Source organism: Schistocerca serialis, chromosome 3 (genome assembly GCF_023864345.2).
Source record: "Schistocerca serialis cubense isolate TAMUIC-IGC-003099 chromosome 3, iqSchSeri2.2, whole genome shotgun sequence".
NCBI lineage: Eukaryota > Metazoa > Arthropoda > Insecta > Orthoptera > Acrididae > Schistocerca > Schistocerca serialis.
Window position 1 is genome coordinate 170,445,892 of NC_064640.1, and position 17,121 is coordinate 170,463,012.

At 43.3% G+C, this 17,121-nt stretch overlaps 1 protein-coding gene across 1 annotated transcript in view; it reads left to right on the top strand.

Annotated features, from left to right (window-relative positions):
* The first annotated feature begins 3,153 nt into the window (after nt 1-3,153).
* The window catches only part of LOC126469886 (facilitated trehalose transporter Tret1-like), a 187,671-nt gene continuing 173,703 nt past the window's right edge, over nt 3,154-17,121 (top strand). Inside the window, exon 1 of the mRNA XM_050097221.1 lies at nt 3,154-3,319. Within this exon, the coding sequence (XP_049953178.1) occupies nt 3,306-3,319 (14 nt within the window). The 5' untranslated portion in view covers nt 3,154-3,305. The remainder of the gene's footprint in view (nt 3,320-17,121) is intronic.

The window sequence follows — 17,121 nt, forward strand, 5'->3', positions numbered from 1 at the left end:
CATCGAACGTGATCACTCTTGCAAACATGAGCTTACTTTGATACAATATACACGATCTTTTTTTTCTTTTTTTTTTTTTTGTTCCTCTCACGCGGGACTTGTATGCAGTTCTGAACTGCCGGATTACTTGAACACTCTTTCAATTGCAAATCAAGAGCACTGAAACCCACTAACGATAATAGCCAGCTGACTGTTTGCTATCTTTTACGGTTAACTCGATTTACTAGCGTACTAGCGTAGCCGCGTCGTATCAAACATAGAGCGAACGGACGGCCAGAGGCGCTATACGGCCACTACCCGACAAGAATGCCGGGCCTCTAAGCTCGTCTTGTCCTCTGGCGAAATTTCTCGTACGTCTTACTCTGTTGCCTTTTAATTATTCATCTGCCTCTTCCGTGGAAGAAGCGATAGAACATTTGTAGCCATGTGTCAGATACAGCGTGACAATTATTGAACTAGAGGAAACAAAATCGTCATAACTTCTGAACGGTTTCCGTGAGGACGTTGAAACTGTACGATGGCCGCAGGGCATGATGGGAATTAGTATGCGCATGCATGGTTTGGTTCTTTCATTTGGATGGGTTCGTCAATAAGCAAAATTGGCGCATATTGGGGACTGAGAATCCGCATTCCGCGATCGAGAAGTCTCTTCACCCTGAACGGGTGACCGTGTGGTGTGCAATGTCCAGTCACGGAATAGTCGGTCCGATATTTCTTGATGGCACGGTGACTAGGCTACCGAAGAGTACGTGAAGATTTTGAAAGATTATTTCATCCCCATTACTCAAACATGATGTGGTTCAGGCAACACGGAGCTCTACCCCATCGAAGCAGGAGAGTGTTTGATATCGTGAAGAAGCACTTCGGGGACCGCATTCTGGCTCTAGGATACCCAGAGGCCACTGGTATGGGCCTCGATTGGCCGCCATATTCTCCGGCCCTGAACACATGCGACTCCTTTTTATGGGGCTGTATTAAAGACAAGGTGTACAGCAATTACCCCAAAACCACTGCTGATCTGAGAACAGCCATTCAGGAGGTCATAGACAGCATCGTTGTTCCGACACTTCAGTGGGTCATACAGCATTTCGCTATTCGTCTGCGCCATATCATCGCCAATGATGGTAGGCATGTCGAACACGTCATAACCTAAATCTGAAGTGACGTTTACATATTGTATAAAGTGTGTTCTCGCCGTAGTCTGTAACTAATTTACGTGTTTTTTCATGTAGTTCAATAATTATCACCCTGGAGAAACACTCTTTAAAATAATATTTTAAGGCATTCACTATTTATTGCCTGCCTCTGTACTGTCTCTTTTCCTCGTGTCCAGTCTTTTGGTGCCGTGCTTTCGTCTCGGCGGAAGAATTCCTCCGCAAGTTTGTTCTAAAAGTTGCCGCGTCACCATTACACGTCGTCCCACTCAGTCCTGTTTTGTGCTTGACCATACGAAACGTTGCATAACATTGCTTCAGTACTTACTATGAGTAAACAAGTTATAAAATCGATTGGTACTCTGATACTCCTTTCTCTGGCGTGGCAACTGAAGAGTGGTTAAGTTTTAGACGTGGACTGAAGGTCCCAACTTACGTTCTCATTATATAGTAGTTAAAATTCAAGATGAAAATGTGGCTTTTTGTGCTTAACGAGTCATTAGTTACAGAGGAGTGCCTTGAGAGCCTGGGTATTGCTGAAATAGCAATGTTTACTTTTACCTACAAACTCGGTAATTCCCAGAGAAAATGGGAGACATTTTCTACATCTGCATCTATCCCCGGAAGCCACCTTACGGTTTGCTGCGAAGGGTACTTCTACTGCCGCCACATATAATGCTGCCAGCCGGGGTGGCCGAACGGTTCTAGGCGCTGCAATCTGGAACCCCGTGACCGCTACGGTCGCAGGTTCGAATCCTGCCTCGGGCATGGATGTGTGTGATGTCCTTAGGTTAGTTAGGTTTCAGTAGTTCTAAGTTCTAGGGGACTGATGACCTCAGAAGTTAAGTCCCATAGTGCTCAGAGCCATTTGAGCCATTTTGAACAAATAATGCTGCTGGGCGCATGTAATTACCTGTTTCTTCTGTCTCTTCACATAGTTATGGCATCACTAGGGTTCTTATAATTCCGTTTAACTTGAGAAACTTTATTATTCTTGAGCATTTATTGAAAACTTAATACATTAGTCAAGAAGTGTGCAGTCGAAAAGTATCCGTCCGTGAGCCTTGACTAGGTCTTTGTACACGTTGCTAAAGTTTAACGGTTCATCACGACGTGTGTAAACCTTCTGAAAAGTTTGCAAAGCTCCTATGTTTATAACTGAATCTTGTCTATATCGTCTTGATCTGGAGAGTCCAAATTACCACGTTTAGGACACTCTGATAGTATTATACGCCTACCAGTTTCTACAAAACAGTGTTCTCTTCTAACCTGTAGTCTCATGTTCAAATTTATACATGTGTCTAGGGTCTAAATGGGGAAGTTACTACTAGTAATTGTTCAGAGGATTCACGAATTGAATTAACTTGTTTAACTACATTGCGCTTCGAAAATAATCTTTTGTGTCTTGATCGCGTACAGTTCGCTTTTTCCTAAGTTTGGACATGTGTTAAGCCTGTCAATAGGAAAAAATATTTCTATGACACGGAGAAGAAAATAGATAACAGTAAAACGAAACTCTGTGGTCCGTTATCAAAACTTGCTTTAGCTGAAATTTTGAATACTGCAATAAACCCGAATGCGTGTTGCAGTATAACATCTCCTCTGCCACTCAGTTTACACTGATAGAGAACAGTAAAACGAAACTCTGTGGTCCGTTCTCAAAACTTGCTTTAGCTGAAATTTTGAATACTGCAATAAACCCGAATGCGTGTTGCAGTATAACATCTCCTCTGCCACTCAGTTTACACTGATTTGCCGGCTAGAGACTCAGATAAGAGTTCGCGTCCCGTCAGCACTATCTGATGTTTTATTAAAAATTGACTCCCGCAGTTAAACCTTAGTTAGTGTTCCAACGTTTTCGAATCAGACCCGAAAATTGTCGCTAGATTCTGTTGCACGAGAATAGTGGGCGTAATTTGTGAGAGAACCTGCAAGGAATGAGTATATCAGTACTTGAGACGAGTGCCAGCTCAGCATTTCTAGGTAACGCACCAAGTTCGCCACTCGAGATATCATCATCGTGATGAAATTGCGATCCTTCATCGATATATCAGAGTAGAAGCAGCAGCACAAGGTCACGTGCCGGCGGACTTATCTTTCGTCGCTGGCAGTGCAGGCAAACACCGGACAGAGGACGGCTCGCAGCTCGCCATGGACGTTAGCAGGTCTGTACATTTCTGCCTGTCTTCTCTGTGCATACCGCTGCTGAGAAACATACCATGCAGTCGTTTACTATTGCACGGCATTGTTAAGAGACAGCAGCTTTCTGAGCCGTGGAGCAACAGCGAGACTTCAGCGTGTTGGGAAACCTAGACAAACTCATTAAAATTACATTAGTTCACTAACAAAACCTCAAACCTATAAATTCACTTTATGTAAAGAGTACATATTTCTGTGTCATTTCGTAATAATTTCCAACGCACGAGTTGACATTATGTATCAGCCGAGTATTTGCTAATTAGGTCAGGACGGCGGCTGTTACGCGATGCTTTCGTAAGACAGTGGATTTCCTTATGAAGATCTAAGTTTAAATGCGTTATGGCGATCCTATTATTTCTTCATATTTTCTGTCAGTAACTTCTGACGAACGACAGCATGGCTCCTTCATCAAAGTTGCGACCGATATCTCAGCATGTCCTCCGTCCCGCCGCCAACCAGACTTCACACTGCTGGCCGCGGTGGCGAAGCGGTTCTAGGCGCTTCAGTCCGGTCGCAGGTTCGAATTCTGCCTCGGGCATGGATGTTTGTGATGTCCTTAGGTTAGTTAGGTTTAAGTAGTTATGAGTTCTAGGGGACTGATGATCTCAGACGTTAAGTCCCAAAGTGCTCAGAGCCATTTGAACCATTTGAGACTTCACACTGAAACATTCACGGAGGTTCACGCTACTATGTCTCTCACGTGACATTACATTCATCCGTCTCACACCATTCTTCTAATTCACGGAAAAGCTACATCCTTCGTTAAAAGTAACGTGAATATGCTCTTACTAAGCCTATGACTAGCTTGGCTTTAATTTCAAACGTGTCTTTAAGTTTCAGAAACAATATGTATCTTCGTCTTTCTGACTCGCCGCACTGGAACAGATTAATCTGGTTTCAGCAGACTGTACAGTAGATTATATGCGTAACTGGCTAGCTTTTCGTTTCAGGCCTTGTTGTTTAAACTAGAAAGGCAATCATTTTTTATTATTATACTGAAATAAACATGAGAAAACAGTGTTTCAGTAACATTGGGTTTCTTATGTCTATTTAAAGTATTCGCTTTTCTTTAACTACTGGTTGTGCGTAAATAAAGTTAACAGAGAACGCACATAACTGGGAATGATGTTTCCAAATAATACGGAGAACAGAAATGTTAAACGTATACTGTGCAATCGTTTAGGAACAACGGTCCTCTTTGTCTTCTGTTTGAGCTTTTTTTTTTTTTTTTTTTTTTTTTTTTTTTTTTTTTTTTTTTTTTTTGCCAGCTGTCAATGGGCTACAAAGTGTTTAATCGGCACTTTCCTCCCGAAAACGTGCTCCCATATATTTCAAAATTCGCAAACCGGTGTGTATTTGTTTTTTCGTAGAACATTCGCTTTTAAAATCTGGTGGGACTGATATGACGGGAAACGAATGAATGGATGTTATTTAATATTACCCCCCAAAAAAATGGCTCTGAGCACTATGGGACTTAACTTCTGAGGTCATCAGTCCCCTAGAACTTAGAACTACTTAAACCTAACTAACCTAAGGACATCACACACATCCATGCCCGAGGCAGGAATATTATCCATTTTAAGTATGTGAGGTAGCGGTTGTTATATTTTAACAGTAAGAATTGGTAAAATTCGACTGTTTTATGTCTTATACACAACTAAATTGTGTGTAGAACATAAAAAGATTGAATTCCACCAATCATGACGGAAGGAACTTTATTATGTCATGGTTAATGAAACTGAACAGTTCAAATTTCTAGGTGTCCAGATAGATAGTAAACTGTCGTGGAAAGCCGACTTTCAGGATCTTGTCCAAAGACTTAATGCTGCACTTTTTACTATTAGATCGGTATCTGAAGTGAGTGATCGTTCGAAACGAAAATTATTCTACTTTGCTTTTTTTCAGTCGCTTATGTCGTATCGTATTATATTTTGGGTAACCCTTCTAAAAGGATATTTTTGGCTCAGAAATAGGCGGTTCGGGTATTTTGACACTGGTCTCTCAAGATATATATTCCTTAATGTCATTTCTTGTTAAAAATTTTAGCTTATTCCCAAGAATAAGTAGCTTTCACTCAGTTAATACTCGGCAGAAATCAAACCTGCATTTGGATCGGACTTCCCTACCTCTTGTGCGGAAAGGTGTGCAGTATACTGCTGAATCCATTTTCAATAAGCTACCACCAGAATTCAAAAATCTTAGCAGTAATCCACGCGATTTCAAATCGAAACTGAAGAGTTTCCTCATGAGACACTCCTTCTATTCTGTCGAGGAGTTGCTTGAAAAACGAAGCTGATTCTTGTTGTATTGTTGATTGTGTTTACTTAAACTTATGGATTGACTTTCTTTGGGTTCATAAACATTTTATTTTTGTCTGTTATTACTTTTATGTTGTAATTTCATGTACTGACACGTTCCATGACCTTGGAGTTTTGCTCCTCGATTTGGGCCTACGGAATTTGACGTGTAAATAAAAATAACATAAACACGAATTACGCATATTCGCGCACGGACGCCTAGTGTACGAGCAAACAATCTTCTCTCTGTGGCACTGTTTATGTTAAAGTCACTGGATATATTGCAATCATAAATTAATGCGGTAATCTTATCAGTTTCTGTTACGTTACTATCATTTCTGCGCTTTTGAAGCAACGAGTTGTTTTCTATATTGGTCGTACATTCTTTGGCAGGTACTGTATATGCCATTTTCGTAAGACGTTCACATTGTTACTAAAAAAACATTATGTTAGTCTACTTTTGTACTTATTCTCTCAATCTCTCAAATTCTCTTAGTATTTATATACCTTGTGGAGTGGTTTCAGTGTGTTTACACCAAAATGAATGTCTCTAGAAACGTTTTTCTCGCTCCACCTAATATAGCACAAAAAATTTAACGCGATTACCGCTTTACGTCTGCTTGGGGAGATACAGAGAGAAGGGGGGAGAGAAAATCAAAAAATTCTCACGTCCCCACTTTCCGTTAACGAATAAGAGGAAACATAATAAATACTTCCGAATGACGGCTGCAGGCTACACGTAATGAGGATGGCTTGTTTCGTTTCATTTATTACAAATAATGTATCGTATAACTGTTATTTAAAACAAATTATTTTAGTTTCAACCTGATCAGACAGTTTTCCGGTTGAAATAAAACTTTGTATTGTCACTGCAGCAGTTTTTTTCCTCCTGCTTGATAAGAGCAGAGAAAATCCAGTTTGAGAAAGTGATGTACTATCGATCGGTTTCTGCAATTCGCCCTTTACATCACACTAGTGCGTTACCTCATATTGCTCCTCTATATGAGGCATAAGTCTTATGTCTACTAGGATTAGGACCCACTAGAGATAGTATTGTATAAAGAGTCATACCATCTATACGATTCTTATCGTTTCAGCACACATATGGGCTTTAAGTCTAATCCCTAGAAATTACCGATTTATTGATATCTCTTGCAGATATGATAGCTGTGGAACGTCTCTTTCTAAACAAACGACTCTGATATGGACATGATTCGAACAAATGATGTGGATTTTCCGCCGATATGTGCTACTGCGCATAGTGTTTGTCCTATTTGACCAAATGTACTTGAGATTCTTTTCGCGATAACATAATCATCAGTAACGGAACTCTTCACATCTTCAGGTACCGAGAAGCTGTCCATTTGGCTGTCTCTCTCCACGATTCCAAGAAGTCAGACCATATTAACTCAAAACTTGCTGCACATAGTGTAACACTTACACGCGAAACAATGAGAGAACACGTGTGATGTAATAAGGAATATGCTTCCTTTGTGAACTTTGTTTCATGGTCATTAACCTGTAATACAAGGCATATTTCTGTGGTTAACGTTTCGTCTCCTAATGCTGTAGACATCATCAGAGGCTGTAAATACTGAGATAGCAGTTTCAAACATAACCTCAGCAAGCCGAACTCTTGGTCTTGCTGAGTTTATTTAATTTTCAAATCACCTCTGGCTGGAACTACAGACCCCACACGCCTTACTGCGGCGACCGTGCACGCCTTACATAATTTAAAAAGAGGCACAATTTAAAAAGAGGCATAATTTAAAAAGAGGCCCCTCATCGGAACACAGTAAATGTCTCCAGTCAGCGACTGTACAATTTCTGTCTTGTTTGGCCCACTGAAGACGTGCTGCTAGGAATGACCTTTTGCTTGGTACCTGATTCCAAAGGTCCATTGCATTCAGTACCCTTCGCAGTGTTGTCTCAGAAACTCGTTGAGATTGACCAGCATTCACCGAAATCAGCAATTCCTGTCAGGTATGAAACCAAGGAATGACATTGTTGTCCAGCCACTGTTGTTTACTATATTTTTACTACCACTTCCCTTATGCCATGTTACACGCCTGCGACTGCTGCGTCAACAAATCAAATCAACAATAAATCAGTCAACTTCATTAGAAAAATTAAATGTGTGTGAATTCCTAAGGGACCAAACTCCTGAGGTCATCGGTCCCTAGACTTACACACTACTTAAACAAATTTATGCTAAGAACAACGCACACACCCAAGCCTGAGGGAGGACTCGAAACTCTGGCGGGAGGGGCCGCGCAATCCGTGACATGGCGCATTAAACCGCGCGGTCAGTCCTCGCGACAGGCAACTTCATTCACGGTGTGGTAATGGGCATATCAACACGATTGGAACTTTCTGCCATTCTGCGACGTCGATCCTACGTACTGTACTGCTTCTAAACAACTGACTGATAGGAGGATCACGTGATCGTCTGCTACCTGGTCCATACCATCTACTGCGTTTCGAAGCAAACAGTGTGTTCTCTTAACGGGGTGACTAATATACTGTCCGGTGAGATTACGTATGAAATAGAATCGAAAGCAATTAGAGGCGCAGTGCAGACATTAAATCGAGAATAACAAAGGCAAAATTGACATTCCCTAGGAAGATGAGGATTTTCTGCAACGTTTTGGGAATGGGATTAAGAAAAAATTGGAGTATTTTGTCTGGAGCGTTCTACTGTACCTCGTCGTAACTTTGAACATGAGAATGGAAGCCGGAAAGCCGTTGACTAATACTGAAATGTAGACCTGACGAAGAATGGGTACATTGAGTGACAAACGAATATGTGCTGCGGGGAGTGAGAAAAGAAAGGCATTTGCTGCATGCAGTTAAGCGGAGTAAAAGAAACTGATTTCGGCATGTACAGATGAAGCGTCGAGGAAATTTTTTTTTTGAATAGGTTTCTTTAGCAGGATACGGGGAGGGGAAGATAAGGCAAGAATGGTCGATAACTCAGATCCTGAGCCATCCCGTTAATCTATGTAAATACATTACGCGAAGGAGGAGGAGATCGATAGAAAAAAATGAACAAGATCCCGGTCACAAATCAGAAAACTGATCGTGCTGATAATGACGATGATGATAATATTGCACGATGATGCGAGTCTTCACACTCTCTACTTTAGGTTGTCTGTAACTGACAAATCTTCCTCTGGTTAGTGTGTTGGACACGACGAGATACTTAGAGACATGTATCTAATCTGATGCAATTATTTTTAATGAGCAATGTCATTCAGTTATCAGCCTATTCTTTTTAGTGATCAGTCAGTGTTGAGTTAGTCTTTCATGTTAATATTGCATCTAGGGGACAAAATTCCAGCTTCTGGTGGTATACAAGAACAGTTTGATTTGTATATAAACATTCGTGCCTTCTTGTGTAAAAACCTGTTAAGTTTTGTATACGCAGTTCTCCTGCCATTGCAGACGCTCAAATAACGCTACCTACCAGATGTTTCGTACAACTAGTCTCTCCCAGTACTTCGTAAACTTCTCTGTATAAAAGAAATAGGTTCAATTAGTTTGTTTCTGATTCGGTTCATTAGAAATGGTTTGTGAAAGCCTGCGACTGTGAAAATAATGAATTTTTTATGAATAATTTTCTGCTACCAGTCACGATTTTCTTTTATTTATGTTTTACACGATTCGCTTGGGAATTGATTCCCAGGTAACGCCCTCGAAATTGGGAATCATTTGCCGAAACGTGGGACCGGTAGCAGAAAAATTGTTATAAACAAATCCATTAGTTTGTTTCTTCAGAATTTGCATCTAGGCTGGATGGCAGAGGGACACATAAGTGAAGTGATCATAATATACCACTTAAAGATGAAGAGTTTTCTCAGAAACGCTTCTCGTGCATAAAAAAGGCATCAGTTACTACATTTCAAGATGTGTTAATTGCATATAATCTAGCGTTCAACCGGTATGGTCACAAGCCCAGGAGAGGCGCTACAGACGACGTCGAGCTGTTAGCAGAGACACTCGCGTCGTTTGTCTACTGCCATAGCCCATTAACGCCAAATTTCGCCGTACTGTCCTCAGCTACGCAAAAGTCGCTGCTCCCGATCTTTACGTGATGGCTGTCGGCCACTGCGTTGTCCGTGGTGAGAGCTAACAACATAACTTTAGCATTATCGGCACACTCTTCACACTGCAGATCTCCGAATATTGAATTCCTTAACGATTTCCAAAATGGAATGTCACATGTGCCTAGCTCGAGCTACTATTCCGTGTTCCAGCTCTGTTAATTCCAGTTGTGCGTCCATAATCACGTCGGAGACCTTTTCACATGAATCACCTGAGTACAAATAACACCTTCGTCAATGCACTGCCTTCTTATATACATTGAGTAAGTGATACTACCGCCATCTGTGGCTTATAAGGCGCTTGTTCGTCAGATTCTTGAGTATTGTTCATCTATCTGGGGTCCCTATCAGGTAGGACTGATGGAGGAGATAGAGAAGATCCAACGAAGATCGGCGCGTTTCGTCACGCGATCGTTTAGTTGGCGAGAGAGCGTTACGGAGCTGCTAAACAAACTCCACTGGCAGACGTTACAAGAGAGACATTGTGCATCACAGAGAGATTTAGTACTGGAATTCGGGACAGCACTTTTCAGGAGGAGTCAGACAACATATTACTTCCCCCCACATACATCTCGCGTATTGACCCGAGAAATCAGAGCCAATACAGAGGCTTACCGACAATCATTCTTCCCACGCACTATTCGCGAGTGGAACAGGGTTGGAGGGATCAGATAGTGGTACCGAAAGTACGGTGCGCCACACACCATTAGGTGGCTTGCGGAGTATGATATAGATGTAGATCTGTAATATCGCTATCTCATGACTTTCTTTATTACCTCAGTGTACTGTGACAGCTCTTCAACCTGTTATAATGAATGGAAACTGGCCACATGTGTAAGCAGACCTGAAACTGCACCCTTCAGAATAGGTGACAACGGAAAATGCTGCTGGCTGCTGTATTAACCACAGGCAGTCATGTCTTTTCTATATCTGTCTCTTAATAACTTATTTTCAGTTTTTCTTCGAATATGCAGAGATATTAGACAAGCTATTATAATCATGTTTTTAGTAATTGAATGAAGAATTAAGAAAATCCACAGGTTGCTTAGCACATGGTGATTAAAGCAAGGCTGACGTTAAAAACAGTTGGACGCAGTCTGTAAAAATCGTCCTCAACAAAAAAGGTGAGATGTGACACAGATCTTCTGACGTATTTCACATTTATTCACTTACATCTTCTGTCGTTGTGTGTTGTAACTTATTCCTCGAAATCTGCTTGTAATGTTTCTACTTCATAAATTTTGGATACTAGACCAAGTGACTTTTTAACATTAACTGTATTTTCCGTCGGTACTTGGCAGAACATAATAATAGTATTCAAAAGGAAAACACTTCCTAATGTTCTGCAAAATTATATTAATTAGGTCACGAACCGGCTTTCGGCTTCTGAGGCCATCTTCATGTGACAAGTGTTACCTGAAGATAGCCTGAGAAGCTGAAAGCCTGTTCGTGACCTAATAAATATAATTTTGCAGAACATCGGCAACGGCCTTGCCGCAGTGGATATCCCGGTTCCCGGCAGATCACCGAAACTAAGCGCTGTCCGGCGTGGCCGGCATTTGGATGGGTAAAACCATCCCAGCCGCCATGCACTGTTGCCATTTTTCGGGGTGCACTCAGCCTCGTGGTGCCAATTGAGGTGCTACTCGACCAAATAGCAGCGGCTCTGGTCAAAGAACACCATCATAACGACCGGGAGAGCTGTGTGCTGACCACACGCCCCTCCTACCCGCATCCTCACTGAGGATCACACGGCGGTCGGGTGGTCCCAATGGGCCACTTGTGGCCTGAAGACCGAGTGCTTTTGCAGAACATTAGGAAGTGTTTTCCTTTTCAGTATTAAGTAACGTTCTTCTCTCAGCAAAGCAAGTAACCCCAAAAAGCATCTCATCGATTTCTGATAACTCGTTAGGGTTCAGGTTGTTCAAAATGTTCAAATGTGTGTGAATTCTTAAAGGACCAAACTGCTAAGGTCATCGATCCCTAGACTTACCCACTACTTAAACTAATGTAAACTTATGCTAAGAACAACACACGCACCGCCGGCTGGTGTGGCCGTGCGGTTCTAGGCGCTTCAGTTTGGAACCGCGTGACCGCTACGGTCGCAGGTTCGAATCCTGCCTCGGGCATGGATGGGTGAGATGTCCTTAGGTTAGTTAGGTTTAAGTAGTTCTAAGTTCTAGGGGACTGAAGACCTCAGATGTTGAGTCCCATAGTGCTCAGAACCACCAACACACACACCTACGCCTGAGGGAGGACTCGAACTTTTGGCGCGAGGGGCCGCGCAATCAGTGACATGGCGCCTCAAACCGAGCGGCCCAGGTTATTCGGTGATACGTGGAGGGTAGACTGCATTATTGAATCACCGATATCTTTCACATCAACGTGTTGCTTTTCCTCAATCATTCTGCAAGACATTTCTTACAAACATTCGATATAGACTTACCATATATTAACCTATTGTTATGTACTTCACAGGCGTTTCTCATGTGAACTTCTTAGGTTAAGTTAACACCTTAACTATTTCTGCTATCGGACGGCACAGAGGGTGAATGCCCACCGGAGGATATGAACTTATATGGCCGTCAGGGGGCACTCTGGCCTCGCGGCGCAAGGGTGCACGGCGAGAGCGCCACCATATCGCCACGTGAGTACGGTAGCCAATAACACCCCACGCGGGCAGTATACAGGCAGTTCGGAAATTGCCGTTACAAACTTCTAGAACGTGTAGAGCGGAATGAGTACATAATATTTTGAGCAGGAACCCATGTCCGGAAACGTACAGTTTCCGTTCTACGACGGTTTCAATTCAGATGTTTAACTCATCCACGTCTGCTTCAGAAATTGAATTAGACGTGACGCAGTACGTTATTAGGTAGCAATTCAAAAGGAAACATAAAGAAACGTCCATTTATCACTGAAGCACAATTTTTTGTGCTAAGACTTAAACAATACGTGTTTACATTATTCTCAAACAAATAAGAACCCAGCATACTTTACGTACAGAACAGTACTGATGCATGACAACAGCTGCTCGATGTGGTGACCACCAGCATTGGTACAGACATTGTATCTGAGAAGCAAATTCTGGTACACATTCTCCATCCCACCTGTGGTCTCTTCATATTATAGTGCCAGTATATCTTTCTCTGTCTCTGCAGGGGTCTCGTAAATCAAACTTTGCATGCGACCCCACAAGTTAGTAGTCCGCAGGAGTTAGTCCGGCTATCGTGGCGGCTTCTAGGTTGAGCCACCTCGGCCTAATCACCTTTTACCATATCGTCAGTTGAAATGTCTCCAAACCGCACGTGAGAAGTGACGTGGTGCACCTTCGTACTGAAACCACACTTCCTGGCAGACATTCGGTCACACAGCTTCCAAGAACGGGTTCAATACGTTTTGTAGGAAGATCAAGTATGCAGGACCAGTTAGCTTGAACAGAATGAGATATGTCCCAATCACATGGCTGTACAGAATACCTGCCTACACTTAATACCAAACCAGTGCTGAAATCCCAGAACATGCGTAATGTGAGGGACTTCGTTTGGCCAGACACGGTTTTTCCGCGAATTCAGAACATAGTCCCTAGCGAAATTTAATTCATCTGAACAAAACTCGGCGTGGAAACAGGATTGTGTCGATGCAGCGGTGCAGGAACACGTGCAGTAGGCAAACAGTTTTGGAAAATCAGCTGGACCCTTAGCGTGTAGCTTCTGTAAGTGATACGGATGTAGTTGTTGCTCGTGCAGAACGTCCCAAACGATACTGTAGCTAACACCCATTGCACGCGCAATCGTAAGAATACTCGTTGGCGAGTTCTCTTCAACCTGATACAGTACGTGATCTTCAGATTCGGGGATGCGGCGTTACCGTGGAGCACCACAGTCCTGCCTCCTCACAGCGAAGGTACATGTTTCTCGGAGTTGCTGCGTATCTTAGGCAAAAAGTTCGTGCGATTGTGTGATACGGTGCGAAAAACGTTCGTGATACATCCGATAGTAGGTCCTCCGCTACCTCGAGCTTCGCCATACTCAAGGATCATGTCTGTGTATTCCGAAAACGGGTACCGAACCATGTTTACTGTATCGGAGACGCAGAGGCATTGAATAGGTCTCGTAACAAGGTAGACGTTAAGTGACATCAGGGGACCGTCTGACGCAGTACACTTCACCGTGTCTACCGTATTGTATAAAGAGCAGCCACTCTGATACTTTCTCTTTCCCTCAGCAGACGTGGACGCGTTACACATCTTAAGTGAAACTGTCGTAGAACGGAAACTGTACGTTTCCGGATATGGTTTCCTATTCAAAATGCACTAAAGCTCCACAGAATCTGGTATAGGCACGTGTATTCAGATACAGAGAGATGTAAACAGGCAGAACACGGCGCTGCGGTCGGCAACGCCTGTGTAAGACAACTAGTGTCTGGCGCAGTTGTTAGATCGGTTACTGCTGCTACAGTGGCAGGTTATCAAGATTTAAGTGCGTTTGAAAGCAGTGTTATAGTCGGCGCACGATGGGACACAGCATCTCCGAGGGAGCGATAATATAGGGATTGTCCCGTACGACCATTTCACGACTGTACCATGAATATCAGGAATCCGGTAAAACATCAAATCTCCGACATCGCTGTGGCTGGAAAAAGATCCTGCAAGAACGGAACCAAAGACGACTGAAGAGAATCGTTCAACGTAACAGTAGTGCAACCCTTCCGCAAATTGCTGCAGATTTCAATGTTAGGCCATCAACAAGCGTCAGCGTGCGAACCATTCAACGAAATATAATTGATATGGGCTTTCGGAGTCGAAGGCCCACTCGTGTACCCATGATGACTGCACGACACTAAGCTTTACGCCTCGCCTGGGCCCATCAAATCTACATTGGGCTGTTGATGACTGGAAACATGTTGCCAGGTCGGACGAGTCTCGTTTCAAATTCTATCAAGCGGATGTACGTGTACGGGTATCGAGACAACCTCAAGAATCCATAGATCCTGCATGCCAGCACAGGACTGTTCAAGCTGGTGGAGGCTCTGTAATGGTGCGGGACGTGTTCAATTGGAGTGATACGGGACCCCTGAAACGTCTAGATACGACTCTGACAGGTGTCACGAAAGTAAGCATCCTGTCTGATCATCTGCACCCTTTCATGTCTATTGTACATTCAGACGGACGTGTGCAATTCCAGCAGAACAATGCGACACCCCACACGTCCAGAATTGCTACAGAGAGACTCCAGGAACACGCTTCTGAGTTTAAACAGTTCCTCGGGCCACCAGTCTCCCCAGACATGAACATTATTGAGCATATCTGGGATGCCTTGCAACGTTTTGTTCAGAACAGATCTCCACACCCTCACACTCTTACGGATTTATGGACAGCCCTAAAGGATCCATGGTGTCAGTTCCCTCCATCACAACTTCAGACATTAGTCGAGTTCATGCCACGACGTGTTGCGGATTTGCCGGCCGGTGTGGCCGAGCGGTTCTAAGCGCTTCAGTCTGGAACCGCGCGACCCCTACGGTCACAAGTTCGAATCCTGCCTCGGGCATGGATGTGTGTGACGTCCTTAGGTTAGTTAGGTTTAAGTAGTTCTAAGTTCTAGGGGACTGATGACCTCAGATGTTAAGTCCCAGAGTGCTCAGAGCCATTTTTTGTTGCGGAATTCTACGTGCTCGCGGGGGCGCTACACGATATTAGGCAGGTGTACCAATTTCTTTGGCTCTTCAGTGTATTACGTACTCACTCCCCTCTACAAGATCAAGAAGTTTGTAATGGGAATTTCCGAACACCCTGTATAGGTGTATGCCCAGTGCACAGTAGGTCAGTTGAGTACTCACGCTTCATATTGTCGAATCCATCTTCGCTGTACTACGACTGCTTAGCCTGTCACCCGGTTACCCTCTTTGGTCGCGTCTTGGGTTTGTCTCTCCGCTGCTCCTGGCCACGTTGTCATGGTTGGGGCGAAGGCTTGGCGTAGCGCCCCGTTGTTGTCTAGACTGGTTGTCATTGTCCTCGTCTGTTGTCTCGTTCGCACCCTGTTTGTCGCATTTCGCTCGTCTACCGTTAGTTTGGGTTACTCTTCAGCCGGTGGTTTGCCTGCCTGGCGTCTTCCTCTATTTCTTCCAGAGGCCCAATGTGCTCACCGATATACGAATTTGTGACAGTTGCACGGAGTGACACTTGTAAGGAGAGGAATGTGTTGACATTTTTACGGAGCCCAGGACACTGTAGACAGTGGACAGATGTTCCAGAAGCAAGGTATACAGGCCTGCCACCACGACCTGCGACTTATTCTGGGGAACTTCCCTGTCCCCGCACCAGTTCGTTGTGTGCGCGGCGTTCTCCGAGAGTTCAGTAGCGCAGTTGGCCTCTGACTGGCAAGTAGTGTTGCGTGTTTTAATGCCGAGGTAATGGAGTTCTCCGAGACCGCCAAAGGGAATCCTTCACTGATTCACAACCTGCATTAGTATATGGTGGACTACACAAACAAACAAGAATTGACTTACGGACGTTGTGTAAACTTTAAAACAATAAATACAAAGGACGAGTATCCAAAAAGAATAACACAGTTTTAGGGGAAGACAGACATGTTTGTGTTCCAGATGAAGCAGCAAATGAAGTACGAAAACATTTTATCAGCGCAAAGAAGCGAGTAAAAGAAACAGACGCTACAGTTTCATCAGTGTATGTTGAATAAGTAGAGCAGATCTTCAATCGAGACTACTACTTAGCGACATCGTTACAATCACAAAGAGGTACGTAACATTCGTTACATAACATTAGGCGAAAATATATGGGAACTGCACAAGATCCCACCGATTTTGGAGGAATATTCAAATGGTTCAAATGGCTTTGAGCACTATAGGACTTAACATCTGAGGTCATCAGTCCCCTAGAACTCAGAACTACTTAAACCTAACTAACCTAAGGACATCACACACATCCATGCCCGAGGCAGGATTCGAACCTGGAAAGTTGCACAGGTCACACCAGTAGTCAAGAAAGGTAGTAGGAATAATCCACTTAATTACAGGCCCATAGCATTAACGACGATAGGCAGCAGGATTTTGGAACATATATTGTGTTCTAACATTTTGATTTACCTCCAATAAAACGGTCTATTGAGACTCAGTCAACATAGGTTTAGAAAACATCGTTCTTGTGAAACACAACAAGCTCTTTGTTCACATGAAGTGTTGAGTGCGATTGACAAGGGATTTCAGATCGATTCCGTATTTCTGGATTTCCGGAAGGCTTTTGACACTGTACCACACAAGCGGCTTGTAGTGAAATTGCGTGCTTACGGAATATCGTCTCAGTTATGTAACTAGATTTGTGATTTCCTGTCAGAGAAGTTACAGTTCGTA